Raw genomic sequence first — 16,909 nt, forward strand, 5'->3', positions numbered from 1 at the left:
CAAGATTCAAGGAGCTTAATCACATGTCACGCGTACACACACACACACACACACACACACACACACACACACACACACACACACACACACACACACACACACACACACACACACACACACACACACACACACACACACACACACACACACACACACACACACACGTTTGTATTACTATTCTTGTGAGGAGATCAACATTTTATGACGTCAACTTCATGAATGCCATTTTTTTTTCTTTTTTATAGGCGTTTTTACAATTTTAACCACTTAAACCCCATATGGGTAACTAACCGGAGTCCCTCAGGGCTCAATACTAGTGTCTTTTCTGTTTTCTGTTATTGTGGGGAAAGCGTTCGCTTAAAATAGTCGATCGGCTATTTTAAGCGAACGCTTTCCCCACAATATACTCATGCTAGCGGTTTAAGTGGTTAACCCTAACACTTTAGCCAAAAGCAGTAGATCTACAAGCTCTACAACGAGCTGTGAGCTTGTAGATCTGCTATTTTTGGTGGATGACACCGGCACACCGCTATAAGTATAAATTAGGCGTAACTCCTATACCCCCCCGACACATAAATAACCTCTAAATGCTCTAATCCTAACGCCACCAACACCAACACCAACCTCTGTTCCTAAACGTTAAGCCTAACTCTAAACATCTTTTTCACCATAAAACCACCATTTCAAAAATGTATGCTTCTTGATTCTACTATACTTATGGGGACCCTCACAATAATACAAGTACACACACACACACACACACACACACACACACACACACACACACACACACACACACACACACACACACACACACACACACACACAGTCTTTTAACCCTTCTATATGCTAAACACAGACTAGCTTTAAAGTTACGCTTCAATGAAGCAAATGTTCATTGTGTGTGTGTGTGTGTGTGTGTGTGTGTGTGTGTGTGTGTGTGTGTGTGTGTGTGTGTGTGTGTGTGAGAGTGTGTGAAAGAGTACAGTATATTGCATCCATCCTCTTTATACCTCATGGTGCCACAGATAGGGATGAAACCATCACGCATGCACGCACACGCACACACACACACACACACATACACACACAAGGAAATTGTCCTTACAACGTCTGTTTCTCAAATTCTACAAACCCAACCCCAACACACACGTCACACACGCACGTTCTCTTTCCGTGTGTGTGTGTGTGTGTGTGTGTGTGTGTGTGTGTGTGTGTGTGTGTGTGTGTGTACAGTATGTGTGTGTGCTGTGGTCCAGAGTTGGTGGGGCGTTTCCACGGCAACAAATGGTTGGCTGTCCCATGGGTGAGTCAGCCACATCCCCAGGAGAAATATCACCACCATGTCTGACAGAGAGCCATCTCATTACCCCTGTGTGTGTGCGTGTGTGCGTGTGTGTGCGTGTGTGCGTGTGCGTGTGCGTGCGTGCGTGCGTGCGTGTTGTGTGCGTCACGTAGGGCAAACCCATATTAGAACCAACTTAAAGGGATAGTTCACCCCCAAAATGACTTTTTTTTCTATGGATTAGTCACCCCTTGGAGACTTGAATTCATGGATATTTTTTAGTTTTTGTCTCATTCCTAAGACAATAATTTGATGACCAACGGACCGGTAGGCAGCGGTTACGGTAGGAGACACAAAGGAGACTCTTTGTGTCTCCTACTGGAACCGCTGCCAGTCATCAAATTATTGGCTTAGGAATGCGACAAAAACTAAAAAATATCCATGAATTCAAGTCTCCATGGGGTGACTAATCCATAGAAAAAAAGTAATTTTGGGGGTGATTAAGACTTAATCTTGCTCATGTCGGTTCGTCGAAGAATTGAGAAGCAATTTTAAAATATATCATTGCTGTCGGGCGTATATCTCCATGTTTCAAATGTGTTATATACATACATATTATGTTATTTCGTAAATTAATGCCCTACTTCACACATCATACAAGGGTGTCACACAAAAGGAGTGAAAATAGCAGATCTACAAGCTCACCACGTCATACCAGAGGGAGCTCCACTGATCTCATTCCCCCCAGATTCGGCACAAACATGGGGTTGAATTCGTTCTAGTGTTATGCCACCAAAATGTGGAATGTCCTACCACCAGCCATCAAAACGTACGACTCCCTACCCTCCTTCAAAACCACCATAAAATAGCACCTGTCTATACTTTACAGCTGGACCTACACACAGACACATATTGGTTCTTAAATAGTTCTTTAAAGGTAGGGTAAGTGATTTTCTTTGGTTAAAATAAGTGTTAAATAGCTCTATATTCTGATAGTACTCATTGCTATAGAGTGTTTGTTCAGTAAAAGGAGTCTCCTTGTCTCTCCAGCTCTTTATAAAACAGAAAATGCATTTTCATTTCAGTTTCGTTTCCAATTGTATCCAATCAGGATAGAGAACTCAATCAGGATATAGATTAAACAAGTGAAATTGGAAGTGATGACACTAAGAAATGAGCAGGCAAAATTGGAACTGGAACACTATAAAAATGAAGCTTAAAAATGGGTACTTTCTCCTGATTGGCTGAGATTTTGACACCTACCGGAAAATGTATTTTCTGTTTATTAAAGAGCTGGAGAGACGGGGAGACTCCTGTTACTGAACAAACACTCTATAGCGATGATTACTATCAGAATATAGTGCTTTAACCTTTTAACAAAATACTTTTTGTTTTAACCCAAAAATATCACTTACCCTACCTTTATGAGACTATATGGTTCCTCAAAGAACCATCAACTACTAAAGAACATTTGATCTAGTGAATGGTTCTTCATGTTCCTCAATCAATTCAATCAATCAAAACGTGCGCGTGTGTGTCTGTGTACACGTCGTCCGCGCGTGGGTGGTTGAATGCTTTATGACTGTAGTAAATGAAACACGGGCAAAATCAATAAAACAATTGAAACACATGAATGAAACCAGGCCAACGGGTTTGTTGCTCTACAGTGGTTGAAAAGGCACTGTATGTTTTGGTCTCATTATCGTTGTTGTCGGACAGAAACCTCTTATCTCCGTATTTTAACCCATTAAGACCTGAGGCGATTTAAAAAAAAAATCTAAATCCTAACAGTTTTTTTTTATTTTTTTTTATAAAAAAAAATGTTTTCAAGATTTTTCAAAAATAGCAGATATACAAGCTCATAGCGCGGCAATGAGCTTGTATATCTGATATTTTTTTGAATAGCCAAAGAAAGTGACACAGATGCGTTACGGGTCTAAATGGGTTAACCCATTAAATGGACTACACCATGAATTTGAACTTTTTCTTCTTTTTTGTGTGTTTTTGGTCTCCCCTACCTCTCTTCTATCCCCCAAAAATACCCCCGTTTGAGCACTCAGGCTTTCACAGCATATCTGGGGTTTGGTCTCAAAACAGGCCAAACTCATTTGGCCCCGAAAGTGACGTCACTAGCGGTACAATCCCTCCCGTTTTCAGGGCAATGTGGTATTGCAGGTAAACGTGCTTTATAAGCCAGAGAGAAGTTAGTTGGAATGAGTATATCTGAGGCTTGATTTAGGCTCAAACCTTTTGAAAAACGTTTGAGGGACATAAACAATATGATATTAATTTAAAAAAAATCTACAAATGTCTTCTAAAGACCAAAAGTTTTCTGAAACGCAGTTGCTACAATATCAGTGGTTCTCAAACTTTTTCATGCTCCCAAAATGAAATGCATTTGTCCGCGGACACCCATCTCAAAATATGTTGTTCCAGGGACCCCCACCGATGCGGGGACTGCCCATAAGTCCGACATCCCATTACTCCGACTACGTGGCTTCCGCGTGCGGTTAAGGTTAGGGTTAGGGTTAGGTATAGGGTTAGTATAGTAACCGTCGGAACAATGAGCCGTCGGAACAATAAGCCGTCGGAACAATGACATGGCACCACAGATGCAAAGATTTCAGTTACAAATGCTTGCTTAAAAAATATGTATATATTCAAAGATTTGCAAAAATGTTAATGATTTTCAAAAAATAGCACATCTCGGTGCTTGTATATCTTGTGTATCTGCTATTTTTGAATAGGCAAAGTATAAAATAATAGTTAAAGTGGTTAAAATCTAAAATGACAGATGCTTTCCCGGTCTTAATGGGTTAAGATCAGAGCTTGTAGATCTGCTACTTTTGCTGTTTTTGAATCTGAATCCTGAAAAGTAACAAAACAAGTAGTATGCTCTACAACTACATCGTTCTGAGAGGTTCTGGGTTTATTTGTTTGAATTTCATTAACCCTTTAAGGCCGGGAAGGGAACGCATGTGTGTGTCATTTTAAGATTTCTTTGGCAAAAATAGCAGATCTACAAGCTCATAGCGCGGCGCTATGAGCTTGTAGATCTGCTATTTTTTAGAAAAATCGTGAAAACATGTGCAAATCTTTTATATACATTTTTAACTCAAATCTTTGCTTCTGGGGGTCCCTGGGACAAAATATTTTTAGATGGGAGGGGGGCCGCGGACAAATACATATTATTTTGGGGGTCCTTGACATGAAAAGTTTGAAAAACATTGATAATATAGCAACATAAGTACAAAAAAATAAATAAAAAAAACTTTAGGAAAAAAAAACTGTTAGGATTTAGAAGACATTTGTAAAATCCCCAGAAGCAAAGATTTGAGCTAAAAACCTTCGCTTTAAAAAAGTATATATATATTCAAACTAAAGATTTGCACACATTTTCACGATTTTTCAAAAAAATAGCAGATCTACAAGCTCGAAGCGCGGCACTCGGTGCCGTGCTACGAGCTTGTAGATCTGCTATTTTTATATAGCCAAAGAAATCTAAAAATGACACAGATGCGTTTCCCGTGGTCTTTAAGGGTTAAGGCTGCAGGCAGCAGCCCACAGATCAATGTTCTGTCCTGGTGGTTTCCCTCAATGGCTGTGTGTGTGGTGTGGAGGGATCAATGTGAATGTGATTGTGTAGATCTGCTCTGCTGTTATGTAAGGTTTCAACACTATTCAATAACAGCAGCTTATTCTGAACAGGTATACTGTGTGTTGTGTTAGTAGCCCTCAACTTCATGTCTAATAAAACATCTTTCTGAGTCCTTATTTTGCCATAAGAATTCTGTGAGTTCTATTACTAATACTTCTGATGTGTGTCTACACACTCACGCACACACACGCACGCACACACACACACGCACAAACGCACGCACGCACTTGCACACACACACACACAATTTAAGAAATATACATCTTGTGAGGACAATTTTCCTTTATGGTCCTCGATCCTCACAAGAGAAATTGTCTATCTATTTTTAAAGTGTAATAAAATATTCGGGATGTGTTTAGGATCATTATGCATTTAGAGGTTAGGTTTAGGTGCAACGCGTTGTGAGCCTGTAGATCGGCTATTTTCAAATAAAATCTTGCGGGGAAATTATAATAAGCAGATCTGGCAACCCTGCTGAGGCTATCATGCTTTGTGGATTGCCCAAGCATTGCTTGACATTTGTGCCACTGAAGCAATATAAGCGATAAACGCGCACATTAGGACTCCAGTGTGTTGTTCAGGGTGAGTCTTTACAGATTTGCAGATATACAGTGTGAGAAATGTTCCGCTGGACGGTACATGTGAACGGACGACGAGAGGACTTTCGTGAACAAAGTCACGGTGCCGCTACTGCAGCCGCTACTGCAGTGAAGCACGAGGTGTACGCCTTTGAAATATATCATCATCACAACAGGACTGTGATTAGTGCCCACATTTTCAACACAGTGTCTTTGCGCTGGAGGTCGTTGACCCCGGTGGAAACTGGACGTTCCCAAGGCGGGAGGAGGATGACGAGGGGCGAGTTTATCAGGCATCTGGACCACACAGCGGTGCTGATAGAATATATCGTCTACCTCTGGGGTTCTCCTAACTGCAACGCGCTTCATGCATTTGATGTCGACGCCCCCAGGTGTTTCGAACCCAGGGTGTCGGGGACTATTCCAGGGGAGAGGGGGAACCACTCAGCCTGTGTCTTGGGGAAGGTCATGTTTATCCATGGAGGACACCACTGGGAGACTGGATTTACCAATGACACCTACAGGTTGGACACCGCCACGATGGTCTGGTCTTTAATTAACACCAGAGGCTCTCCTCCGCCTGCTTCAGAATGGCACTCTGCCACCATCATCGGGACAAAGATGTTTGTAATTGGGGGCTATGAGGGGCGCCAGTGGGACCCCTGCAACACCATCAGAGTGTTTGACACAGAGACCAACTACTGGCTGAGCACACCTTGTGCACAGCTACCTCCAGGAGGACGCATGTTGCGTTCGGGACTGGCCTACAATGGAGAGCTGTACATAACTGGCGGTGAAAGTTGCCTGTGGAAATTCAATCCAGAGACCTTTTCCTGGACGAAGGTTGAGCCCAAGGGGAAAAGACCACGTCCAGCCTCTTGGAAGTGCTGTTTCGTGGTGGGAGATCGCGTCATCCTCTTTAGGGGACATGAATATGACCTGCAAATCCTAGACTTGAGTCCTAGTCTGAAGATGCTATGTAAGCTAGCGGTTATTCAGTACCGTGTGGAGCGGTCGGAACTCCCACGTGACCTTAGGGGGGAACTGAGAGCCATGACGACTTCCATCAGAACACTGAAATCCATTGTCAAAAAAATGTGGCCGTATATAATCTGAGTTCAAATACTTCCCTCTCCCCCTTGTCATGTGGTTTTACCTGCTATAGACATCCTGGCTCCTAGACACACATTTGCATTTGTTTGTTTCACCTCACATGCTAAGTAAAGGTATAGAACAAATTGGCTGGTTTGTGGCTGGGCAGGAATAGTTGAAAGATAGGTGTTTTCTGCCCCTGGCTGGAACAAAGGGATTTATAATTATTTTTGTTTTCAGGTGTTTATCGATGTTAATCAAGCAGTTGGGGTGGAGGAGGGATTATAATATGTTGCCATTTGGTGGCATAGGTATATAAGACACCAGCATTCATAGTATGACTGAGTTCAGACTGGTAGGTTGCATACATTTCTTGTCCTGCTGAAATTGTAAGTTTGGAGCTCCTTTTTGATACCAAAAATATATCATCGATTCTTCTCGAACTGTGACCTTGTCTGTCCCTTATTTTGTCTATCTTATTTGATTGAGTTCCCATCACTATGAACAGCATCAGAACACTCCTGGTTTAATTGAGTGATCCTGGGCGCTACACTCCCCCCACAGCCTAACATAGCGCGTGGAAGGAACAGGTTATTCCAACCAGTTCCCTTCCATCAGGCGCTCCGGCTGTCATGGGGGAGGATTACTACATGTTTTTGTGAGGGTATTAACTACCCTAGTAGACACGGGGAGAACATACGAACTCCACACAGAGTAGGCCCTTTCGCCTACCCCACCCAGGGTATGGGCGCTGATGAGGCGGAGGGGAAGACACGCCCACAGCGGGACCTAGCTGTGAGGCGACAGCGCTACCGACTGCACCACCGTGCCCCCCACGAATCTGCTATTTTCACTACTTAACTCTTCGCCACCGACAAGATTTCTCATTGGATTCTGCCACTAACGAGATTTGTGGTTTTCCACCAGTTGGCGCTGTTTGCCATCCTATGAATGATGCTTTCACTGCCAGATGACTACAGACCCATATCTGACGTAATTTGAGAAAAAAAATCCCTTTACTTCCTGTGGGAAAATTTCTTTATCTCCATTTCTGTTGCTTTGCGGCAAAAACAAGCCACATTCAACAGGCTACAACTAAGCAACGGATTACCGCGACCGGATACCCCCCCCCCCCCCCCCCCCCACCAGACTCCCAATGCGTGTAATGAGGAGATCGCCGTGAGGACAGCGATAACGGAAAATATTCCATGATTTTTCAAAGGTTGGTAAAATCGCTCGTTTTCGCTGGCAGTGGCGTACCACTATTACTCTGGCAGTTAATGAGTTAATAGCGAGTCCCTCTATACTAGTGTCTTTTCTGTTAAAAAAAATAGCAGATCAACAAGCTCACAACGTGTTGATCTGCTGTTTCCTGCGAAAAGCTTTCCCCATAATTATGGATGCTGAGGTCGTTTAAGAGGTTAAAATGAATCATGAAAATGTTGATGTCCCCACATTAAGTCTAGTATAAAATGTGTGTGTGTGTGTGTGTGTGTGTGTGTGTGTGTGTGTGTGTGTGTGTGTGTGTGTGTGTGTGTGTGTGTGTGTGTGTGTGTGTGTGTGTGTGTGTGTGTGTGTGTGTGTGCACGCGCGTGCGTGAGTGTGTGTCTACGTACACTAACGATCCTCTCGTGCGTGCCGTCGGGGGACACCCCGCCGATGGCCGTCCCGTTCAGCCCCACCAGAGAGGGCAGAGTCTGGGACATCCAGTTGGTCACCATGGCCATGGTGCTGAGCACCGCGCCGATCTTCAGCATGGGCACAGCCATCCTGGCTCACGCGCACACGCACGCAGACTTCACGGGTTCTTCTCACAAGGAGAACGAAATAATAAGCAGCAGACTGTCATAGAAGATACTGTCAGATAGAAGGATAGAAGGAGGATCCTGGTGGCATTATTATTATGGTCCTATGGTCGCTCAACAGTTGCAGCGAGTCACACACTTTCTCTCTCTCATGCGCGCAGCATGCATGCACGTGTGCACGCAGTTGTGGCACCCACACCCACACACACACACACACACACACACACACACACACACACACACACACACACACACACAAACGGTAGGCTATATATCCTATAAAGTGGTTCCTCTCTGGACTCTTGGTGGTATAGTGGTTCCTTTAGGTTCCAGAGATCCAAGAACAGAAGATATTCCACACTAATATGTTGGAGTCGTTTTTACAGTCCCGTCGGTTCTTCTCTTTAACACACGTCTACAGCACAGCGAAGAATACCACAGTGAACATATGGACTCATCATCATCTGTAACATAACATCCTCATCCCCGGCAGGCTGATAGAGGAGTGATGGTGTGTGGAGGAGAGAGAGAGAGAGAGAGAGAGAGGACCACCTGGCTGAGAGGAGAGCCAATACAGACAGTCTGCTGTAGAAGCGGTCCATGATCCATGTGCTGCTTCCAGCGGCAGTGAGTCTCTCTCTCTCTCTCTCTCTCTCTCTCTCTCTCTCTCTCTCTCTCTCTCTCTCTCTCTCTCTCTCTCTCTCTCTCTCTCTCTCTCTCTCTCTCTCTCTCTCTCTCTCTCTCTCTCTCTCTCTCTCTCTCTCTCTCTCTCTCTCTCTCTCTCTCTCTCTCTCTCTCTCTCTCTCTCTCTCTCTCTCTCTCTCTCTCTCTCTCTCTCTCTCTCTCTCTCTCTCTCTCTCTTTACAGTTAATGTGTTATTATCGTGGGTTTAAGTTATATTGTGATTTTACCAAAATAAAATAATCCATCCATCCATGTGGTTCCGCTTTACACCTTCAGCAACACTAGGCTATAGTGTATCATGTATCATGCCATAGATAGACTGTTCACTTCACTCACTTGTTGAAATATGCCGTGGTCAAAGTATTTAACAAATATAGCTACAACTCACAAGTGGATTATGTTTTCATTAAATGAAATCAATTCTTACAGTGAGCAAATAAAACTGTCTACATGCAGAAGGTAGGCTAACAGCTTATGCTTGTAATTATCTATTTATTTATGTATTTATTAATACATTAATTTATTCATTCATTAATTCCCCCGTATATTCTCTCTATTGTATGAAAGAAATACAATCATTGAGGATTGACTTGTTTCCCAAATTATACAATACTGCCACCCTGTGGACAGCAACGGTAATATGTCGTTTGCCTTACATTTCATAACCAGATACAATAAGATGCTTCAGGGAAGAATGGTAGTCTATATCTACTTCATTTAAAATAAGACACGATTTGTTATATTCATTCATTTCCTGTGTGACCAGTTAGTTAAGTATAGTAAGTAGACTATATATTTCACCTACTATTGTATGTGTTTGAGTGAGTCTAATGCAGGGGTCTTCAACAGGGGGTCTGGGACCCCTAGGGGGTCCTCAGAGTTACTACAGGGGGTCCGCCAAATCTTTGTGTGATAGGATTTTCTTTTTTTACATTAACCACCCTAGCATCCGTTTTCTGAGGAGAACTTTAGCCAGAAATAGCAGATCTACAAGCTCACAACGCGTCGCAGCGCGAGGCGTTGTGAGCTTGTAGATCGGCTATTTTTGGCAAAGAGTTATAGGTGTAGAGGGAAAAAAGAGCAGCAAAGGTTTATCTGAAACACAATTTTATACAATATAGAGGGGGTCCCTCTTCATCTCCCTCTCACCTAGGGGGTCCTTGGCCTGAAAACGTTGAAGACCCCTGGGCTAATGTAAATCAAGAGAAAGTGGCGTCTTACTAAAGGTAGAGTAGGCCTAAGTGATTTTCTTTGGTTAAAAATAAAATAAGTGTTAAATAGCTCTATATTGTGATAGTACTCATTGCTATAGAGTGTTTGTTCAGTAACAGGAGTCTCCATGTCTCTCCAGCTCTTTGATCAACAGAAAATGCATTTTCAGGTTGGGATACCAATTTAATCCAATCAGGATACAGATTAAACAAGTAAAATCAGTGATGACACAAAGAAATGAGCAGACAACATTGCAACTAAAACACTACAAAAATGGAACTGATAAATGGGTACTCTCTCCTGATTGGCTGAAATGTTGTCACCTACCTGAAAATGTATTTTCTGTTTAATAAAGAACTGGGAGACTCCTGTTACTGAACAAACACTCTATAGCAATGATCAGAATATAGTGCTTTAACCTTTTAACAACATTGTTTTAACCAAAAAATATCACTTATCCTACCTTTAACAATGACTTTCAACCTAGTGTCCCTATTTTTATTGTATTTTTATTTTATTTTGTATTTGTATTTATTCGATCTACTAGCTTGCAACTTGTGACACATTGTGAGCTATTTTCGTCGACGCCACACACCATCGTATACGACAAGTTGTAAAATAGGGCTTAAGTGGTTAAAAAGTCTTCATGTGCTGATAAGTTTTTCAATATCGTCTCTATCGGGGTGGAAACCCGATGTCCAAAACTGTTACTTTTCAGGATTCAAATTCAAAAGCATCAAAAGTAAAACGCGGTGCGTTTTGAGCTTGTAGATCTGCTACTTTTGATGCTTTTGTGTGGCGCTGTAGTGTAGGGCGTTAATTTACAAAAAAAAAACACAAAAAGTTAAAATATGGAGATAAGAGGTTTCTTTCCAACAGCAAAGGTATTGCCTGGAGCAATGCCTCATGCTGCACGCAACTCAAATTCAATGTTTCATGTTAACCAGCCCCCCCCCCCCACCCCCTACCTCAGTAAAGAGCCCCCAGGTTACACATGTATTATACATACAAAACAATACATCTGCTCATCTCACATGAATATTTCAATATCCAGCTCTTAGGGATACTGCATGATGTAGGCCTATCAGGTCAGTGGTTCTCAAAGTGGGGTCTGGGGACACCCAGGGGCTAGGCCTACTTGAGGGGGTTCCAGGGGGTCCCCAGCAAAATGTGTTAATACAGCATCACTCACAATCATTTTAACACCGTTATCCATATTTTATATACGTTGGCTATTCAAAAATAGCAGATACACAAGCTCACAGTCTTCGTGCCACGCTGCAAGCTTGTAGATCGGCTATTTTTTTTTTCAAATCGTGGACATTTGTGCAAATCTTTGAATATATATATATTTTTTTAAAGCAAGCATTGTTACTCAAATCTTTGCTTCTGGGGGTCCTGGAACAAAACATTTGGAGATGGGGGGTCCACTACCAAATACATATCAAAAAATGTTTTCTAAATCCTAACAGTATGTTGCTATATCAGTGGTGCTCCAACATTTCCATGTCAAGAACCCCCAAAATGATATGTATTTGGGAACGGACCCCCCTCTCAAAATATGTTGTTCACAGATCAGAGTTAAAAATCTTCACTTAAAAGATATATATATATGTTCAAAGATTTGCAAAAAATCCACGACTTTGCAAACAAATGCCAAAGAAATCTTAAAATGACACAGATGCCCCGATCTTTATGGAATAAGGGATTAGGATTGCAAGGGAGTGAGTGAGACTCTGAAGAGGTGAGTTTTCAGACAGCCATTGAAAAATGAGGAGTGACTTGAGTCTTGAGACTTGAATACCTAAGGACCCCAATGGAAACAAGACCGCAAGGACTTTTTTGATGTTATCCTTTTAGACAAAGTGTTTGACTGTTCTCATGCTGTTTTTACATTTCTGTCTAATTGAATATTCAATCAATCAAGTCTTCAGTCCTGACTGAGGGGGGAGGTCATTCTACAGCTTGAGAGCCAGGAGGGAGAAGAGTCTAATACACTTGGAGCGTTGGCCTGGTTGTTGTATAATGGGAGGGACAGACATTCTGCGTTAGTGTGAAGCCAAGTGAGGGAGGCATGGGACCCAAACGCAGACCAAGAGTTCAAGAATACCAGGGCTTTATTGTGCCAAAACAACAAAACAAGCCAACAAAGCTAACACAGGTAGACTAGCATAAGGCTAGTAACAGCCAAACAGATACTCACATCTATAACAGACCGAGAAACTACGGACTAACAAGGAATTCAGGTAACAGGGCAGTACTTATATACAGAGGGGGGAAGATTACAAACCAGAGACACCTGGGATGATTGCAACAATTGACACCTGGGAATGAAACAGAGTAAACAGAACTACAAAACCTAGACATTGTTCTGCCTACACATACGTCATGTGTCTCAGTATGAGCGAATAGGGGAAGGGGATCGACGTCACGTGATTCCCTTGTTTGACCCGGAGAAGGGTCAAACAAAGGTGCTTATTGGTCAAAAACCTGGATGTGTGTCTCAAAGAATACTGAACAAACAATACAGCGAATACAATACAAGCAACAACCAGTGAACTTGACTAACAACCAAACCAAACAGGGGACAAGCACTGAAGAAGGCCTAAATGTCCAAAAAGGTATAAACACAGTCAGAAGTCCATGGGCTGAGGAGCGGACTGTGACAGTTAGCTGAGCCCTTTATTGCCTTGTAGGTCAATTACTAGTTACTGTTACCTGTCTTGTCTCACCAGTATGTCATTGCAATAGGCTCCATGCACAGCAGCCATATTGGAAAGAAATTGGGCCTCTTCTTACTACCTTCACAGGTGTTACCAATGATACTAATGAAGGCTCTGTTCCATTCTGGTCAGGGTGCTGATATTGTGCATGTTGGCTCATTAGAAACACTCCATTTTGGTTCCCAAATGGCCCCTTATGGTGGGTGTGTAACTCTGAGAGTGTACAAATGGAACCAAATGGACCCGTAAGGGTCCATTTCGTTCCATTTGTACACTCTCAGAGTTATGGGGGTCCTTGAAAATAAGACAAAATAAGAAGGAAGTAAGGAAGGGGCCCAATTCATTCCCAATATGGCTGCTGTGCATAGAGCCTATTGTAGTTCACCTGTGTCTTGCTCAGTTCCTGCCAATCATGTGTTAATTGTCCTTGGTGCTCAGTGTAGTCCTGTGTCTATTTAAACCCCCAGTTCCTTCTGTTCCTTGCTCGATTATAGATGTTGATATGGTGTTATGTTCCAGTCCTGTTTCTGTGTTTCATCGAGTAAATCATTATACATTTGACCTGCTCTGCTCCTGCCTGTCTGTTCTGTTTCTGGGTCCTACACTCCTGCCTCGCACCATGACACATAGAGCATAGCAGGTTGTGTCAGAAAGTAGGATGGCCATCACCGGTAGAGGAAGCACTACTTAATACTGTAAATTAGATGATCTCTAACTGTCTTTTGTCATACATATTTAATTTACCACAATCATTCTCGAGAGTGTTCGACTTTCCTTGTCGGGTCAACAGTGAAACTGAGTTCATATTGAATTACTTTCCTCTCCCTCACACACACAAGTGGAGTGAACTCCAGAACACTGTAGAATTGGACAAACTGATTCAATTCGATTAATTCAAATGTCTCTTCTTGTTTGTCAAAACTGAAACGTGTGTGTTTGTGTATATATATATAAATAGTAATAAAATGAAGAGGCCCATAAACACATACTGTACTGTACAGGAAGGACATTGCTGTATGTTGAACTATTATTTAAGATCTGGGGTTCTATTTTCATCATTTTAGATAGATACTGTAGATAGATAGATAGATAGATAGATGCAGAGATATAGATATATACTGTATACACCCACAGGTGTATAAATAAAGTCAAAGAAAAACATTCAATAATAATGAATAATTCAATAATACATTTCTCTGAACAAACCTCATGCATTTATATGGAAACACTTAAACTGTGTTTCAGTGTGGAAGAGGGGAAACTTTCCCCTCTTTTTTCTGTGGACCGATAATGAAGTGAGCAAGTCAGAGAGAGAGAGAGAGTGTGTGTGTGTGTGTGTGTGTGTGTGTGTGTGTGTGTGTGTGTGTGTGTGTGTGTGTGTGTGTGTGTGTGTGTGTGTGTGTGTGTGTGTGTGTGTGTGTGTGTGTGTGTGTGTGTGTGTGTGTGTGTGTGTGTGTGTGTGTGTGTGTGTGTGTGTGTGTGTGTGTGTGTATAGTCTCTTACCTGACATGATGAGAAGCCAGTAATCCACAGCAGCCCCCAGATAACTGCAGGTGATGAGCCCATTCTCCTTCTTCCTCTCTGCCCTCCTCCTCCTCTTTCTCTTCAGTCCAGTCCCGTCCCTGACAACCACAACTAGTCCAGCAAACCAGTACCTGTGTATCTGTCTATAACCCTACAGCCCTCCTGCTGCTGTCTATGGAGTTCCTGTTCCAGTGAGAGTGTGAGCTGGAATGGAGCTGAACTGAATGGTGTGCAGGAGCATGTGAGTGAGTGGAGTCTTGGCTGCTCCTCTTGGCTGTGGCTCTGAGGACAAATGGCTCTCACTGGAAAGGACACACGCCTTGAGAAGGTGAACCGGAGGATGGATGGATGGATGGATGGATGGGAGAGGAGAGGAGAGGAGGAGAGGAATACCTAGGACCCCAATGGAAACAAGACCACAAGGACTTTTTGGTGTTATCCTTTAATTTAGACAAAGTGTTTGACTGTAGTCTTGCTGTTTTTACATTTCTGTCTAATAAAATATTCAATCAATCAAAGAGGGGAGGGTAGGAGAGGAGAGGAGAAACAGAGACAACAATGATATCTGTTAACACATTTTTTTCCACACACACACCCACTGGAGTGTGTGACAGTGTATGTGTGCGTGCGTGCGTGCGTGTCTGTGTGTGTGTGTGTGTGTGTGTGTGTGTGTGTGTGTGTGTGTGCATGTGCGTGAGTGTGTGTGTGCGTGTGCGTGCGTGCGTGAAAAGAGCAGCTCTTAAGCAGCTTTAAGGAGATGTGTTCTTTTCGGAGTATAAATTTACTTTATGTGTCTCAAAGTATAGTGTCTGTCAGTGTGTTTTACAGTAAGTTCAATAGCGAGGTTCAGTACTTGGACAAGACAGCTGACCTTCAGGGGGCAGTATAATAAAATCGATCAGGAAAAGCAGAGCAGAATGATGTTGACAGAGGAAGCGTTCGGCCTGCAGAGGTTATAGGTCAACAACTGATTAAAACAACAACAACAACAACAACAGATTTTCCAGAGAGCTTGTAGATCTGCATACTTTTGCTCCTTTTTAATTAGAATCCTGAAAAGTAACAGTTTTGGACGTATGAGGTTTCCACCCGACAGAGACGATAATTATGCTACGTGTTCATTTTTCTCTGCATTCATGTGTGGATCGTGCTATTGAAACACGTACATATAAAACGACCCACTCCACCTGTTAAGCCGTGTGATCGTTGATCTTGCACGACGAGGACGATGATGATGTGATGTGGCTGACTTTCACACCCACGTAAAACCCATCCATATTTAATGAGTGGCTAAATGAACAGCTCTGTTCAACCCACGTTCCTCTCATTAAACTTTTACACCGTCTGGAATACACCCTCGTTCGTTCTGCGTCGTACCCTTTGGACGACCGAAGCCTGTATTCCCTCCCTTTCCACACGTACCGTACGCATTACTTCTCTTATTCCATTATGCTAGGGGTGGGATGGCTCAGGAAAAAGTACTCAAATGTTTTACTTAAGTAAAAGTATCAATACTGAAATGTAGAAGTACTCTGTTACAAGTAAGAGTCCCGAATTAAAAATGTAATTGAGTAAGAGTACAAAAGTATTGGCATCAAAATGTACTTAAAGTACCAAAAGTAAAAGTACAAAAATGTTTGAAAATAGCAGATCTACAAGCTCACAACGCGTCGCGACGCGACGCGTTGTGAGCTTGTAGATCGTCTATTTTCAAATATCCCACGTATAAAATAGGGTTAAAGTGGTTAATGTATGTTTTATAATGTAATATATTTATATCTGCAAAGTAACTAAAGTTTTCAAATAATTGTAGTGGAGTAAAAGTACAATATTTGCCTCTGAGACGTAGTGGAGTAGAAGTAAAAGTATAGACTTTACTGGAAGTACTCAAGTAAAGTAAAAATTGTACTTAAGTACAGTACTTGAGTAAATGTACTTTACTTTACACCACTGCTCAGGGTAGAGGATAGAGTACAGCAACTTGCAATGGCCCTGGTCTACAAGATACTCAAGGGACCAGCAGGGATGGAAGAAGAAGTACACACATGTCTTACTTAAGTAAACGTATCCGAATAGAAGAGAATAGAATAGTCCCCATTCCTTGGGGTGTTTTTTTGTCACATATATGCATATATATATATGTGCATACGTGAAATTGGTCCTCTGCATTTACCCATCCTATAACAACTAGGAGCAGTGAGCAGCCATTTGCTCAGGGAGCGGCGCTCCGGGAGCAATTAGGGGTTAAAAGTCTTGCTTCAAGATACTTCAAGATACTTCAAGGACCATGTGCCACATGTACCATGTCTAACTACTTCAAAAGAGTGAGAGACACCCACGGGCACAAC

At 42.4% G+C, this 16,909-nt stretch overlaps 1 protein-coding gene across 1 annotated transcript in view; it reads right to left on the reverse strand.

The window, feature by feature from the left end:
- LOC311061879 (noelin-2-like) overlaps positions 1-8,382 on the reverse strand; it is a gene marked incomplete at both ends in the record, with an annotated part of 62,775 nt that extends 54,393 nt beyond the window's left edge. The window contains one exon of the mRNA XM_084080582.1: positions 8,230-8,382. Within this exon, the coding sequence (XP_083936708.1) occupies positions 8,230-8,382 (153 nt within the window). The remainder of the gene's footprint in view (positions 1-8,229) is intronic.
- Between the last annotated feature and the right edge of the window lie 8,527 nt (positions 8,383-16,909).

Source organism: Gymnoscopelus microlampas (assembly GCF_963454915.1).
Source record: "Gymnoscopelus microlampas genome assembly, chromosome: 2".
Classification (NCBI taxonomy): Eukaryota; Metazoa; Chordata; class Actinopteri; order Myctophiformes; family Myctophidae; genus Gymnoscopelus; species Gymnoscopelus microlampas.